This window comes from Schistocerca gregaria, chromosome X, assembly GCF_023897955.1.
Source record: "Schistocerca gregaria isolate iqSchGreg1 chromosome X, iqSchGreg1.2, whole genome shotgun sequence".
NCBI classification, from domain to species: Eukaryota; Metazoa; Arthropoda; class Insecta; order Orthoptera; family Acrididae; genus Schistocerca; species Schistocerca gregaria.
Genome location: NC_064931.1, coordinates 586,818,914 through 586,836,360, shown reverse-complemented (window position 1 = coordinate 586,836,360; position 17,447 = coordinate 586,818,914). Strand labels below are relative to the sequence as shown.

The 17,447-nt window shown below is 41.0% G+C and overlaps 1 protein-coding gene across 1 annotated transcript in view; it reads left to right on the top strand.

Annotated features, from left to right (window-relative positions):
• The window catches only part of LOC126298231 (uncharacterized), a 641,644-nt gene that overhangs the window by 583,632 nt on the left and 40,565 nt on the right, over positions 1–17,447 (top strand). Inside the window, exon 3 of the mRNA XM_049989537.1 lies at positions 16,328–16,397. Within this exon, the coding sequence (XP_049845494.1) occupies positions 16,328–16,397 (70 nt within the window). The remainder of the gene's footprint in view (positions 1–16,327; positions 16,398–17,447) is intronic.

The following is a 17,447-nucleotide window of genomic DNA, read 5'->3' as shown; positions in this document are numbered from 1 at the left end:
TTTGATTACTAGTAGTAACAACGAAGCACACAACTTTGCAGCATGCTGCAATCTACGATCTATGCTAGACATGAATGATATAACTGCTTATTTATAGCATTCTGTCTCTTCTGTTTAACAGTCTCTGTTTCATGCAAGAGTAATCGATCACGCAGCCGATAATCCTTTTGGCATGATTTTAGTTTTATTGTAGCTAGTATAGCTGTAACAAATTAGTAGTAGGCCTATGGACTTCTGGTCATGGACTGGCCTAGTAATTAGTAAGACTCCATAACAGCGGATCCCAACAGAAGATGCGATTCTCGTTCGTACTTGAATAACCACTGATGCGAAGCTCTTCTGTCCGCGTTTGCTTACAGACGGATTTGTTTTTGGAGAGGGTCAGCCTTGAGCAAAATCAATTTCTTATTTTTCTTTTAATTCCCTAGATATGTTTCGCTGAAGTTACATCATCATCAACGGGTTTTATGTTCTATTCTACATAACAGAAAAAGTACATTGTACTAAAAGTACACATATAAATTTGGGTTTACAGAGTCGGTATTTACATATTTAAAAAACGGACAAAATTTTGTATTTATACCTCGTTATGGATTTCTGGGATTTTATGTAATACAGTGTAGTGGTTTTTTCTGTTTGTCATCTGCAGCCCTATAGAACTGAATGTTTAAGTTCATTTAACAAGAAAAAGAAATACAACAGAAGATATATGGCCCACTTTGTGAGATGAGATAGTGGAGGCAACAGAGGAAGAACTAAGCAAAAATTCAAGGCCTAGTAGGAGTATTTGGATAAATCACGACGTATTAAAATTAATTTATGAAGGAAGAAAATATAAAAATGCAGCAACCGAATCAGGTTAACAGGGGCTCATAAGGAATGAAATTAATAGAAATTGGGAAATGCGATGTAATAGACACATTCATGTCTAGAGGAAAATTAAAGATACTTTTAGAGAAAAGGGAAACAGCTGTATAAACATCAAAAAGTCACAGAGGAAGTCAATACTAAGTTCAAATGGTTCAAATGGTTCTGAGCACTATGGGACTTTACTTCTGAGGTCATCAGTACCCTAGAACTTAGAACTACTTAAACCTAACTAACCTAAGGACATCACACACATCCATGCCCGAGGCAGGATTCGAACCTGCGACCGTAGCAGTCACGCGGTTCCAGACTGTAGCGCCTAGAACCGCTCGGCCTCCACGGCCGGCCAATACTAGGTAAATAAGGGAAAGCTGAAAAGTGGAAGGAATATATAGATTGATAACATGATGACAGTATTTTGGAAAGGAAAGGGGAAGTGGATTAATCATTGTACCGAAGAAGAGTAAACTCGTCTAGTTCTGTTAAAGCCGATACACCACCTCTCAGGTACAAGGAACGGGCCAGAGTGCACACGGTTTTTAAGAAAACTGTCACTTATTCCTACAGAAGATAGTATTGGCCAGGACTGTAAGAGAAATTCAATAATGATATGTCGGGAAACCAGTGCCTATTGTTATATGGGTTACTGAGGCTCTGCAGTTTACAATCAGAATTTTATTTAAAAATGATGGATGAGTCTCAAGAGGTGGCATAGCACATTACCACAATACGCCCGTGTGGGGACGTTGAAATTCTCGAGGAATTATGGGGGTGAAGCATCAAGATCACTTCAGTATCAATGTACGGACAAATTATCTGTGGTAAACTCATAGATCCATACAAACAGATCAGCAGATGCTGTGTATCACCGATTTCAGAGCGACGAATTATCAATGCTTTTGGAGAACGTTATCCTTGCACAAAGACGACTGTGATTTACGCAAGACGGGACACAACCCCATTTCAGACACCGAGCGGTGTAGCGGAGTGGTTAACACTCTGGACTCAAATTCGGGAAGACGACAGATCAAACCCGCGTCCGGCCATCCTGATTTTGGTTTTCCGTGGTTTCCGTAAATAAACAGTAGTCTCCTCCTTCTCAAATTTCTACAGATATGCGACCGTACCTTAGCATAACATTTCATGTCTGATGAATTGGTCGAGGAGATCCAGTAGCCCTGCGTCCCTGTTGGCCGGATCTGAATCTGTGGCAGGGATATTTAAATGCGTTGGTATATGTACAAATCATCAATAATGAGTTTACGATACGGGAGAATGTTACCAATACATGTGCTGCAGTTCGAATGGAGCCAGGTGTATTTAAAATGTGATTCAGTGAGAAAAAGAGTTGAAGCATATGTGAGGATACGGTACTCACATGTAGAACTGCTTGTAGTGCCTAATGCTACATATTAGACAGGTGGGAATCAGAGGAAAGATAGACACATATCTCGACGGGTACTGGTTTCCGGGCAAATCATTATCCGAACCATTCTTCCCGTTTGGGCTAATACTACGTCACGCAGAAATAAGTTACACTTTTTTTTTTGACACACTATATGTAGCGATCAAGAGCCTCTCTCCCCTATATTTGTTACCGCGTAACGCCGTGCGCTGCACTTGTGTCGAACTTGAAACACCCTTTATATACACACATCAAAAAAAGTTATGCATCATCTCGGTTTCGAGAGTTCCGTAACCTGTACAGAAAATTGGAATAGAGATCAACATAAACATCATTTCCGCCCTTTTGATTGCTCATGAAAACCACACACTGCATGCTGTGCCACCATACTGCGAGACCTTCACAAGCGGTGGTCCAGATTGCAATACACAACGGTACCTCTGAGACCCAGTAGCATGTTTTCTTGCATTGATGTGTTCCTGTATTCGTCGTGGCATACTATCCACAAGTTCATCAAGGCACTGTTGGTCCAAATTGTCCCACTCCTCGACGGCGATTCGGTGGAGATCCCTCAGAGCGGTTGATGGGTCACGTCGTCCATAAACAGCCCTTTTCAATCTATCCCAGGCATGTACGATAGGGTTAATCTCTGTAGAACATGCTGGCCACTCTAGTCGAGCGATCTCGTTATTTTGAAAGAAGTCATTCACAAAATGTGCACGATAGGGGGGGGGGGGGCGAATTGTCGTCCATGCAGACGAATGCCTCGTCAATATGCTGCCGATATGATTGTAGTATCGATCGGAGGATGGTATTCACGTATCGTACAGCTGTTACGGCGCCTTCCATGACCACCAGCGCCGTACGTCGGCCCCACATAATGCCACTCCAAAACAGCAGGGAACCTCCACCTTGCTGAACTTGCTGGACAGTGTGTCTAAGGCGTCCAGCCTGACTCGGTTGCCTGCAAACATATCTCCAACGATTGTTGAAGACATATGCGACACGCTTCAGTGAAGAGAACGTGATGCCAATCTGAGCGGTCCATTCCGCATGTTCTTGGCCCCATCGGTACCGCGCTGCATAGAGTCGTGATTGCAAGGATGTATCTCGCCATGGACGTCGGGAGTGAAGTTGCCGTCCTGTGGATGCACGAAAAGCATTATTCAACATGATGGCAGTGCCTTCACGGTTCCTCCAAGCCATAATCCGTAGGTAGCGGTCATCCACGGCAAAAGTAGTTCTTGGGCGGCCTGAGCGATGCATGTCATTGACAGTTCCTGTCTCTCTGTATCCCCCCCCCCCCCCCCCCCCATGTCCGAACAACATCGCTTTGGTTCACCCCGAGGCGCCTGGACACTTCCCTTGTCGAGAGCGCTTCCTGGCTCAAAGTAACAATGCGGAGGCGATCGAACAGCCGTATCGCCTGCCTAGGCATGGTTGAACTAGAGAGAAAACGAGCCGTGTACCTTCTTCCTGGTAGAATGACTAGAACCGATCGGCTGTCGGACCCCCTCCATCTAATAGGCGCTGCTCATGCATGGTTGTCTACATCTGTGGTCGGGTTTAGTGACATCTCTGAACAGTCAGATGGACTGTGTCTGTGATACAATATCCACAGCCAACGTCTGTGTTCAGTAGTATGGGAACCGGAGTGATGCAAAACTTTTTGTGATGTGTGTATGTTGCAATGCCACCAACTGAGTCTACGCAGACGTGACGTCGATGAAAATGCGTTCCTCAAAGATCAATGGTAGAAAAAATAAAATTTTCGTTTGACTTTTACGAAACAGATAAAGCTATCTACATCTACAAAAACTCTCCTATATGTAACATCTTTTCACGTGTTAGGTATTAAATGTAAGAGCTACAGACAAAAATTTGACTTGTACGTAAATGTTTGTCCAAGCCCATCTGAAACTGCGACATTGGACGAGCCCTAAAAATGGCAGAGAGAAGTCTGTAGTTTGCTGGAATCTGTATTCTAATGTCGAGTTAGTTTCTAAATGACGCTATTTCTCCTAATATCCTGTCCCAGACATTCCGTTGAGCAAAGCAAATTCCAGAAGAACTGCGCAATTGTGGCGTTCGAGAAACTAATAATTTCAGCCCTGGCGGTACGACAGTACATTTAATATCTACATCTACATTTATATCTACATACATACTCCTCAAGACACACAAGATGCGTGGCTGATGGTATCCTGTACCACTACTAGTCATTTCCTTTTCTCTTCCACCCGCTTCTGTACGAGCCCTAACATCTACAATCTTATGTTCATAGTCCTTACGCAGAATTGAAGTTGGCGGCAGTAGAACCGCTCTACAGTCAACCCCGAATTCCTGTTCTCCACTTTTTCTCACTAGTGCTCCTCGGCCTCGAAAAGAAGATCGCCTTCCCGTCAGTGATTTCCATTTGATTTCCAGAAGGATCTCCGTAATAACTGCGTTTTGTCCGAGCCTACCGGTAGCAAATCTAGCAGCCCGCCTTTAATCCGACCCGATGCGGATCCCAAACACTCCAACAGTATCCAACATAGGATCGCACTAGTGTCCTATACGCAGTTTCCTTTACAGATGAACCAAACTTTCCTAAAACTGTCCCAACAAACCTAAGTCGACCATTCGCCTTTCATACAACAGTCACATGCTTATTCCATTTCACATTGCTTTGCAGCGTTTCCCATAGATACTTAAACGACGTGACTGTCTCAAGCAGCACATTAATAATAGTGTTTTCAAACATATGGGAACGTTTTTCCTAGTCATCTGCATTAACTTAGATTTTCCTACTTTTAGAGCTAACTGCAATTCATTACACCAACTAGAAATTTTGTCTAGACCATCTCGTATCCTTCTACAGTCACTCAATGAAGACACGTACCTATACACCACAGCGTCATCAGCAAACAGCTGCAGACTCTTGCTTATCGTGTCCGCCAGATCATTTACTTAATATGGATAATAACAGTGGTCATATCACAGTTCCCTGGGGCACTCTTCACGATACCTTTGTCTCAGGTGAATTCTTACCATCCAGGACGACAGATTGGGTTCTGTTACTTAAGAAGTGTTCGAGCCACTCACATACCTGTATCTTCGTTAACAGCCGGCACTGTGGCACCATGTCGGATGCTTTAGCAATTCTAGGAACATGGAATACATTCATCCATGCTTCGTAGGATCTCATGTGAGAACAGGGTAAGCCGAGTTTCTCACGAACGGTGCTTTCTAAAAGCGTGCTGATTTGTGGACAGAACCTTTTCCCTCTCAAAGAAATTTATTATATTCGTATTGACTATGTGTTAAAGTATTCTACAGGAAACCGATGATACAAATATTGGTCTATAATTTTACTGGTCCATTCTGTTACCCTTGTTATATAAAGAAGTCACCTGCGCGTTTTCCAGTCGCTTGGAATCCTCCACTGGGCGAGAGATTAGTGAGAAATGGAAGCTAAGTAAAAGGCTAGTGCAGTAGAGCACTCTTTGTAAAACCGAATTAGTACACCTGAGGACCTGGCAACTTACTTGCTTTCAACTCTTTCAGTTTTTTCTCTACACCACCAAAGCTCATACTATGTCCTTCATACTAGAAGCTGTGCGATAGTCAAACGACGATATCTTTGATTCTACTGGGTTAACGATTTCTTAAATGTGAAATTTAAAACTTCGGCTATACTTTTCCAATCTTATGCTGCTACACCAGACTGGTCAACGGTTAGAAGCCTTATACCAACTTAGAGATTTTAGGTAGGACCGGAATTTGCTGGGGTTCTCGCAAGACCTATTGCTTAAGGTATGACGGTGGAAGTAGTTGTAAGCTTCGAGCATCGATCTTCCTACAGACGAATGAGTTTCTCTTAACTTTTGCCTGATATCATTTGCGCATCCTCTTTTGAACCGAGAGTGCAACAGTCTTTCTTACCTCAACATTTTTCGAATTTCTTAATTAAACCACGATGTGTGTTTTCCGTCCTTAATCCACTTATTGGGCACATCCTTCTCCAGAGTATGATTTACAATCCGTTTAATCTTTGCCAATAATCCCTCTACGTCCATCGTAATAGAACTAATTCATTGTGTAAGTTGTATGCTAACAACTGTCTGTGTGCTCTTTTTAGCAGAAATACTGTGCTAGTCCTCCTGACTGACTTATTAACTGAAGTAACCAAAGTCGCTATGATGACAGCATGGTCACTCATCCCTGTCTCTAGACTGACGTCGTCGATTAGGTCAGTCTTGTTCGCAGCGGCAAAGTTTAAAGATTTCGATCATATGTATAATATCCATAGTTTCCATGTCATAAATTATTTTTGCATTCTAAGTAGTGTGAAATATGGTATGACGAATTTTATTATTTTATTTTACTGTTCTTACACATTCCTTTCTTAATCAGCTTAGCTTACTTCAATTACATGAAAATCACAATTCTCTTTGAACTGAGTCAGAAAATTGTCAGCCTGTGGTATTATTCAGTTCAAAGTGCAAGTTCAGAATTCATTTTTTTATCTTGTTTGTATTTCACGTTTTCTGTGTAGTAGTGCGGGATGTAGAGATTTCTCAGAGGTAACGCAATATTAAAGCTACCTCGGTCTGTAATGTAAGAAGTTGCTGAACTGTTGGCACTTAGATGGATTCAACGCAACGGTTGTGAAGCAAGACAATCTGATACAAAAGCAGCCCTACAAGTAAATTTTCGTCTTTCATGGCGTAGCGAACTACCTGAATACTTGAGAGGCCAACTGCGAAGCCACACGATGAGTTTATCCACTTCCAAAGGATGTATTCAAACTAAGACTTGGGCAATGTTTAGCGCTACTCACTAAAACAAACAAGCATCTAATTTCAACAATTACAGATGCCGAAAATTAAGAAGCAAAATATTCACAACACAACAACGTGCAAATGCTAATGCGTAATATTTGCAGGGAAACCCCGGAGAACGTAACAAATATCAGCATGTGGAAACCGCCATAAAATAGATGATATGTTGTTACACATAAAATACAGAATTTTGTAGGGGAACATAAAACAATTTCACGTCAGTCTAGAGAAGTACTCATGAATCGGTGTATGCTACATTCATCTGGTGTACAGTTCCAAGTGCGAGACACTTTTACAATCAATTGTCGTTCCTCGCAGTGAAATTTGTTCGACTTGGATAATTAAGATTCAAAAAAGTATTCTTAAAAGCCGCATCGTTGGATAGTTGTTTTCCAGGCAAAAAAATTGTCGAAATGCTTTTAACGTGTCTGTGTGGCAAGGAGACAGGTATACTTGGAAGAGTCCCATAGATTACGCCTTGTAGATCTTGTAATATTACTCCCGTCACAGGAGGCTTCCAGGTATACGATGAAACCTCAGAAGTACATGCTGGCGGATTCAGTTAAGCAGTTCACCTCAGTGTTTAAGATACCGTAAGTTTTTTTGTACCCACATGAATTGTTAGAAAATTCTCACTGAACTATGTACAGTGTCTTTTTATAGTTATATTAGTTACAGAGATATTGGTATCTATTTCATACTTTCAAATACAACAATATTATTTTTTTCTCTTAGAATCGTAATTCTGAAAGACATAAATCGAACGGCGTTACAGTTTTCAAAATCAGATTACTAGTTTCTGAGAAATTACAACATTTAGAGTTTCTGAGAGATTGCAACATTCAGAACTTAGGATTTTTCTGTTTTGAACATGAAGCCGATTGCTGTCTTATGTGGACGTTTCTGTTCTTGTACAGAACTGTCATCTTAGACTGACGGGCTGCAGCTTGACGCATCTACTTACTTACAGGTGCTTAGGAAAGACGAATAGTAGAGAAAAGTTAAATTTAAAACGCCTACTACATGCGGAATATTTCTAACAACGTCTCTTTCCACCCGGAATATTTATTAACAGTTTAAACCGAACTGAAAATTAAAGGATGTCAGAAGAAAATTTATATCAACAAACTGACTACACCAGCAGAGTGTTCATTATCAAAGGCTTGGATGATTTTTGAACAGCACTGTTTGTCTGTTTGTCTGAACGCTAGGGGTGCTCACAAATGCGCGCATCCTGACTCGCGGCGATAAAAGTGTCCCCCTTAAGAGCTCTGAATCCGAGACAAGTATGGAACTATGGTTGCCACATTCCATTTGCTAATACAAGTTCCTTCTCGTCTCTCAGAATTTAAGCAACACAGTACCCATGAATAATCAAGAAGAGTAATGAATACTATCGCTATGGATAGTTAAGGTTCCAAAAGTCGTGGGATAGCGTAATGCACATATACAGATGGCGGGTGCATCGCGTACGCAAGATATAAGAAGGGTGTCATTTGTACTCAGGTGATTCATGCGAATACGTTTCCGGCGCTATTCAATATTCCAAGATCTACAGTGTCAAGAAACCAAATTTCAGACATTACCTCTCACCACGGACAACTATGTCAGTGCTAACAGACAAGCAACACTGTATGAAATAACCACAGAAGTCAAATATGAGACGTACGATGAACATATCCGTTAGGACATGGAACAGACTGGGTCCTCGGGTCCAATTAAACCGATAATTGACTGGAAATGGTTATGTTCGGATGCATGGAGATCATTTCCCTCCATTCATGAATTTCGAGTTCCCGATGTATTATGGAATTTTTATGGATGACAGTGCGCCATGTCAACAGGCCACAACTGTTCATTACTAGTTTGAAGAACATTGCGAACGATTCGACTGAATGACGTGGCTACCCACATTACCCAACAAGGATCCTACTGAATGTGTATGGGTCGTAATCGAGAGGTCAGTGGGTGCACAAAATTCTGCATCGGCAACGCTTCCGCAATTATTGACGGCTGTAAAGGCAGCATGAAATGGCTCTGAGCACTATGGGACTTAACTTCGGAGGTCATCAGTCCCCTAGAACTTAGAACTACTTAAACCTAACCTACCTAAGGACACCACACACATACATGCCCGAGGCAGGATTCGAACCTGCGACCGTAGCGGTCTCGCGGTTCCAGACTGTAGCGCCTAGAACCCCTCGGCCACTCCGGCCGGCAAAGGCAGCATGGCTCAGTATATCTGCAGGGGAGTTCCTACGACTTCTTGAGTACATGCCACATCGAGATACTGCACTACGCAGTTCAAAATGAGGTCCGGCACGATGTTAAGTGGTATCCCATGACCTTTGTCACCTCAGTGTTTACACACAACCAGAATTAAGAGAAACGTGCAAAATAGGAATCGGTTCCTTTACATTTGGACTTGAAAACGCTATCAACAAAGACAAACAAAAATAATGCACGTACATCAAAGTAAACAATTTTCAAGGCTGCCTCGGTGTAACAATAATAAAGGTTTTCTTCTTTTTACAAAATATACAACACATATTAAGACCAAACGTAACAATGCAAAGCTCTAACTCCCATATTGAATGTGAAACATGAAGGTAGTGTTTTGTAGGTATGAGACTCGTCTCTAAGACGAAGAGTTATTAAAAAATAGAAATCCACCTTTTGTCTAAATAAAAAAGGAGGAACTGACACTTAATAGACTCATATCACTTAGGGCTTAGCATATGTAACGGGCAGGGGGGCGGGTGGACGGGGTGATTAGGCTGAAATTGTATTTTGTGCTCACATAGTGGCCGTACTGTTGGCCTACTACTGGACTCATGCACTTGTCTGTGAACTATATACACAGACAGAAATGGCTTTGACAGGAGTGAATCCCTTGCCTGAACTGGCTAGCGTCAGCTGGGTTCGTTCACACCACGGCACCTCCACTGAGTTTCAGAGACTTGTGTAAGTAGAAGCTGCCGTGAAAAGCCTGGTGGGCACTTGTAGTAATCCGGACTGGCCGTGTACGCTCGTGCTGTTACTTCTTCTGCCAGTAGGCTGCCAAGGTCACCCATTCACGTCGTTGTAAACGTTCCATATCAGATATCAGCGGTTCTATTCTCGCATCCCGCCTACGATAAAAATTGCTTTCAATAGACAGCCACCGTGACTAACTTGAATTTCAGTAATGGTGAAAGTCGTCCTTAATAACTTCAAAAGTGTACAAAAGTATTTCTTTCTCGTATTGTCCCTCAAAACTTTACAGATAATGTCGGCCAACCGGCTGATACGGCACTTTCATGTAATTTTGAATGCCTCATGTATAAGACATTTACAATTACATGCCATAAAGCTGGGGAACTTTGTGACACAGGTATTACATTTGGACAAAAGTGCACTCCAGTGTTTGGTTCGTAACTACCGTAAATTGAGTGAACTTTCAACATATGTCTGCTGCAGTGTGTTTTCCATAATGCTGCCACTATTTATAGAAGCTAGAAATACGTGCATTACTTGTGATCGGGTGACAAATACATTTTGTTCGTAGGTGGAAAATTATGTATGTATATTTCTTGGGAACTTTCGGCTACTGACAGAATCTTTGAAAAAGTCACTTACTGAGGGTACGTCGATATAAACAGTTTCGGTGTGGCCGTGAGGTTCTAGGCGCTTCAGTCTGGAACGGCGTGACCGCTACGGTCGCAGGTTCTAATCCTGCCTCGGGCATGGATGTGTGTGATGTCCTTAGGTTAGTTAGGTTTAAGTAGTTCTAAGTTCTAGGGGACTGATGACCACAGATGTTAAGTCCCATAGTGCTCAGAGCCATTTGATATAAACAGTTTGTATGTGCTACGAATTCTGTTAATAGTTACATTTCACATAAATTTTCTTCAGCCGTTGGAAAGCAAAAAGAGTTATGTAGGTAGAATATCGGGATAACTGTCTGAAATCGCACACAACTGCGGAAACTAGTGTAACTAATGAAACTGTAAAAACAAGACTCAACCCTTAACTTGTCAGTGTGGTCATAGGGACAAAATTGTTGAATAGTTTTGATCTTTCTATATTTTCAGCTCACAATTATTTTTAGTGATGGCAATCATGTATTCTCGTCAGAGAGGATCTGAATTTTACGTTCATAGTTTTAACATTTCTTGTTCAAATGGTTAAAATGGTTCTGAGCACTATGGGACTTAATATCTATGGTCATCAGTCCCCTATAACGTAGAACTACTTAAACCTAACTGACCTAAGGACATCACACAACACCCAGCCATCATGAGGCAGAGAAAATTCCTGACCCCTCCGGGACATTTCTTGTTACCATGCACATTGTGATGGTGGCAGCCTGTATTGAAGGTAGTGCTTTGGCAACAGCAATGGAGCATATGGATGTGAAATAAATAATGTTATATGAAGAACTTCTTTTTTCCAAAGTAACATGTTCGTTGTAAACTTAAATATGTTTATTGAGATTTTCATTTTGAATTTGTTATCCATAGAGTCACATTCTTTTTATTAACTTAGTATTTCAGACGAGAACATGTGGACATGCTGGGCAGTTGTAGGGTAAAAAATGATTTAGTTCCTTTTTTTCTTTTATTTCGTAACGGAAGTCTGGCGTAGTGCTTACAACCTGGTTTGACTATGCAGGATGTTTTAGGCATCCTGTCTGAAGAAACAAACACTTCTCAAGGTGATGGGATATTTTACATCGCGCCCCCTGATCCAGCAGTTCTCACGGATGAGGATTCGGGTGGTGAACATGAAGAGGAAATACCAGATAATCTTAACCCTCGACAACTCCGGGCTGAAGCCGAAATGAGATTAACAGATGTGCAAACAGAAACATATTTGAGAAAAACTGATTACAGGAGCAGAAATAAGCAGAAAACCTGAGTTTATGGTGCAATAACTTCAAGTCTGAGATCTTACTCTGCTTCAAGTTTTAACACATAATTTGGTAAGTCTGCTTATGAAATTTCCGAGCTATTTTTTGATGATGTTCTGATACAATTCCTAGTTGATGAGTCAAACAACTACACACTTCCTAGGAAGTTTCCAAATCCTAACATAACTTGTGAATAAATGAGATGATTCCTAGACATAATTACTTTAAATAGTATAACCCTCTCCCCAATAAGAATTTATGCTGGGATTCCGACTTTAACACAAGAAGCTATGAGAAGAAATCGTTTTGAACAAATTCTTGGATGTCTGCACTCTAACGACAATAACAAAGATAATGAAAACGGCAAGCTGTTGAAAATTAGACCCTTCATTTAAAGAGTAAAATATAAATGTGACAAGCTTTTTGTTTTTCAGCAACAACTGTTTTATGAGGAATCAATGATGAAATATTTTGGGAGACACACTTGCAAGCAATTTATGCCGGGGAAAATCCATATCATTTGGATATAAGGCTTGGTGCATATGCACCACTTCTCTATATCTTGTAAATTTTTCCTATTGTCAAGGAAAATCACCACATGCAAATACAGCATATGAAGAACAGTTTGGTAGGGCTACTGCTCCACAAGTTTTGATGATAGATAATTTAACAATGGAAGTGAAGCTACCACAATTTCATTTCTTGTTCGACAGCTTTTACAGAATTTGCTATTCGGTCATTCCTAAGAAAAAATAAAGGTTATGGAGGAACAGGCACTATTAGAGAAAACAGTGCTCCCAAATCCTGCCCCCTTTCTTCAAAGCATGTTCTAGTTCGAAAGGAAAGGGGATATTATGAATCTTCACTTTGCAACGATGATGGCATAATTTTCACAAAGTGGATGGACAATTGAGTGGTTGCTATAGCGTTTGCCTGTGAAGGAGCTAAACATGTATCATTTCCAGAAAGATATTTCGCAAAGGAGAATAAGACAGTTTAAGTTCAAATGGTTCAAATGCCTCTGAGCACTATGGGGCTTAGCATCTGTGGTCATCAGTCCCCTAGAACGTAGAACTACTTGAACCTAAGTAACCGAAGGACATCACACACACCCATGCCCGGGGCAGGATTCGAACCTGCGACACAGTTTAAGTACAGTGCCCTGAAATTATTGCGGCTTGTGCACTATTAGAGAAAACAGTGCTCCCAAATCCTGCCCCCTTTCTTCAAAGCAAGTTCTAGTTCGAAAGGAAAGGGGATATTTTGAATCTTCACTTTGCAACGATGATGGCATAATTGTCACAAAGTGGATGGACAATTGAGTGGTTGCTATAGCTTCTGCCTGTGAAGGGGCTGAACATGTATCATTTCCAGAAAGATATTTCGCAAAGGAGAAGAAGACAGTTTAAGTTCAAATGGTTCAAATGCCTCTGAGCACTATGGGACTTAGCATCTGTGGTCATCAGTCCCCTAGAACGTAGAACTACTTGAACCTAAGTAACCGAAGGACATCACACACACCCATGCCCGGGGCAGGATTCGAACCTGCAACACAGTTTAAGTACAGCGCCCTGAAATTATTGAGGCTTGTAATAAACACATGGAGCAGTGGATTGCACTAACTTAAACATTCCCATGTACAGATTAAGTATTCGAAACAAGAAATGGCACTGGGCATCATTTTCTTGGCTGATTTATATATCTGGAGATAGTTCGTGGCACCTGAAGAAGGAACAGGGAGTAGGATTGCTCTGCTTGAATTCAGCAGAGAAATTGTACAAGTTTACCTAAATACACATATGAATTCTGTAAAAGGACCGGACAGGCCCTCTATCAATCCTATATGCGTATACAAATCACGAGTTTCGAGTGATATAAGATACGATATTTTTAAACACTTCATCAAGAGGCAAGAGGACTGAGAAAAAGGGAAGGTGTGTAGGTTTGAACTGCAAACAGAAGTCATCAGCAGTTTGAACAAAATATGGGAAATGAGACTAGGACTGTGTCTGAAAGCAGTAAATCAAAAGATGGTGAATTAATTTGTGTTTATTGTTAAAAATCGGTTTCTAGGAATAATTTTGTTCAAACTTCGCCTTACTTGCGTAAAGATTTTGCTTGATAGAAAACTTCTGTAGCTGAATTTCAGTGTGACGGAAAAATTTCAAACATGCATCTAAGTGCCCAGCTTGTAGATATGGACACGTATATATGGAACTACCATCATTTTTTGGGAACATGAAGTGCATTAATGGCTGAAAATGATCTCCAAGTAGCCCAACATACCCATTTCCGGTCAATAATCGCTTCAGATGGATCAGAGGACCCAGTCCATTCGATGTAAAAAAAAGCCCGCGTCATTATATAGCCACCACTAGCTTTCACAATGCCTCTTGGGTCCATGGCTTCATAGGGTCTGGGCCACACTCGAATCCTAGCATCACATCTTACCCGAAATCGAAACTCATCTGAACAGGCCACGGTTTTCCAATTGTCTAGAGCCCAACAGATATGGTCACGTGCCCAGGAGAGGCGCTGCAGGCGATATGGTGCTGTTAGCAATGGCACTCGTGTCGGTCGTCTGCTGCAGCAATTAACGTGAAATTTCGCCGCACTGTCTTAACGGATACGTACATTGTACGTCCCACATTCATTTCTACGGTTATTTCACGCAATGTTGCTCGTCTGTTAACACTTACTACTCTACGCAAACACCACTGCTCTCGGTCCTCAAGTGAAGGCGGTCGGCCACTGCGTTGTCCATGGTGAGAGATAATGCCTGAAATTTGGTATCCTCGGCACACACTTGGCTCTGTGGGTCTTGGAGTACTGAATGTCACATGTGTCTAGCTCCAACTGCCATTTCGCGTTAAACGTCTGTAATTACCGTCGTGCAGCCATAATGACGTCGGAAACCTTTACACATGAAGCACCTGGGAACAACTGACAGCTCAGCCAATGCACTAACCTTTTTTTCCTCATGTACGCGATAATACCGCCATTTGTACACGTACATACCGCTTTGCCATGACTTTTGCCACCGCAGTATATAGTAAATCAATAAACTGAGAATAAGGTAAAATATTCGGTTGTTAAAACTTTGGGGTTAATGATATTAGGGACATCTGTTCAAAAATGGTTCAAAAGGCTCTGAGCACTATGGGACTTAACATCTCAGGTCATCAGTCCCCTAGAACGTAGAACTACTTAAACCTAACTAACCTAAAGACATCACACACATCCATTCCCGAGGAAGGATTCGAATCTGCGCCCGTAGCGGTCGTGCGGTTCCCGACTGAAGCGCCTAGAACCGCTCGGACACAACGGCCGGCGAGGGACATCTATGAATGGTTTAGTTTAAAAGACAAAAATGTTTTTCTCATAATAACTTTCTTTTTAAATATAACATGCAGTTGCTCAGAGTCCCTATCTGCATATAAACAGAAGTCGCCACCTCAAGTCCATTGTATGTGCAAGCTATTCTCAGGTGCTGTAGGAATTCTGATTCAGTTTTGCCTAATAAATACACTGATTCACGAGGAATGTTTTTATATATAATTTGTAAATATTTCGTACAAAGTGTCTGAATTATTACAAATTAAATTTAATTTATGAAAACGGCGTCATTATCACCTAGTGGACTGCCATCATAACTTGAGAGAATAGCAGTGCCTCCACAGGGCAGAAGGCACGACCAAACTCACAATCGATAAAAAAATTATTATTACTGAGATGAATCTGATTTTCAGTTTTGACTTATGGCTACGCATTTAACGCAAGCTGACAGCATGTCAATTGATCCTTCTGAAGAAAACGTTTGTAATGACACCGAAACGTAAGTCAAGGGGTTTTCAAAAAACCTTGTACACTATAGCAACTGATTTGGCTGTTTCTTCATCTTTTCCTCATAATCTTCATTTTACCTATGATTGTACGTTAAATTTCACCTACTGAACTGTACTGTCTTTTACAATTATGTTTATATCGATTGAGATGTTTTATAATATTCATGTTGCAAGATCATATATGTCAATAAGTATATAAAACAGCTATATTTCTACAATTGAGATTGCTGTTTTACTTTACGGAACAGTAAACTAATACAGCAATGTTAATCAAAATGTCAATAACAATCACGGAAGCATTTACTGAATATTAATTAATATAGGTAGTTTCACAGAAATCAAATTTCCAAAATAAAAAATAAAAATAGTATTACCTTAAGCTGTTGTTAGGATAATTAGATGAATTTGCAGTAAATGTAGTATGTGTCACTCTGATGCCACTCACTTCAATGTTACGATGGACGAGCTCTTCAGCCTATCTCTTGCTTTTCAGATCGAGGAAGAGCAGCTGATGTCTTTGGACGATCGATGGCCATTCGTCATCAACGACACCGCTGAAACTGGTGAGTTCTCGAGACGGAGTGGTCCAAAAGAAGGAAGACGTGAAATAAGTTTTGCACCATCATCATGGTTAGTGTAGTTTTTTTTTAAAAAAAACGGAAGCTGTTTCTCAACGCTTATATGATTACAAGAAATGGCTAAATTGTGTAACGGAGGTAAAAGTAAACTTGGATTCTCGTGTCCTATAGTGAAAGGAACAATGCAGCGTTGTACACTGAACACATTCCTTGAATTCGTTTTAAGCTTACACTGTCCGCGAAATAATACTTTATAGCAAGAAAGTTGACAGCACGGGAAGCTGCACATCAAACTGTCGTAGATCACATTAATGACCATTCAACTACGATCATGAGATACAACACGTTGAAGAGGTCAAAGGATGTAGGACAAATCCTGCGCAGCGGAGGTAAAAGTAAACTTGGATTCTCGTGTCCTATACTGAAAGGAACAATGCAGCGTTGTACACTGAACACATTCCTTGAATTCGTTTTAAGCTTACACTGTCCGCGAAATAAAACTTTATAGCAAGAAAGTTGACAGCACGGGAAGCTTCACATCAAATTGTCGTAGATCACATTAATGACCATTCAACTACGATCATGAGATACAACACGTTGAAGAGGTCAAAGGATGTAGGACAAATCCTGCACAGCGGAGGTAAAAGTAAACTTGGATTCTCGTGTCCTATAGTGAAAGGAACAATGCAGCGTTGTACACTGAACACATTCCTTGAATTCGTTTTAAGCTTACACTGTCCGCGAAATAATACTTTATAGCAAGAAAGTTGACAGCACGGGAAGCTGCACATCAAATTGTCGTAGATCACATTACTGACCATTCAACTACGATCATGAGATACAACACGTTGAAGAGGTCAAAGGATGTAGGAAAAATCCTGCGCAGCGGAGGTAAAAGTAAACTTGGATTCTCGTGTCCTATAGTGAGAGGAACAATGCAGCGTTGTACACTGAACACATTCCTTGAATTCGTTTTAAGCTTACACTGTCCGCGAAATAAAACTTTATAGCAAGAAAGTTGTCAGCACGGGAAGC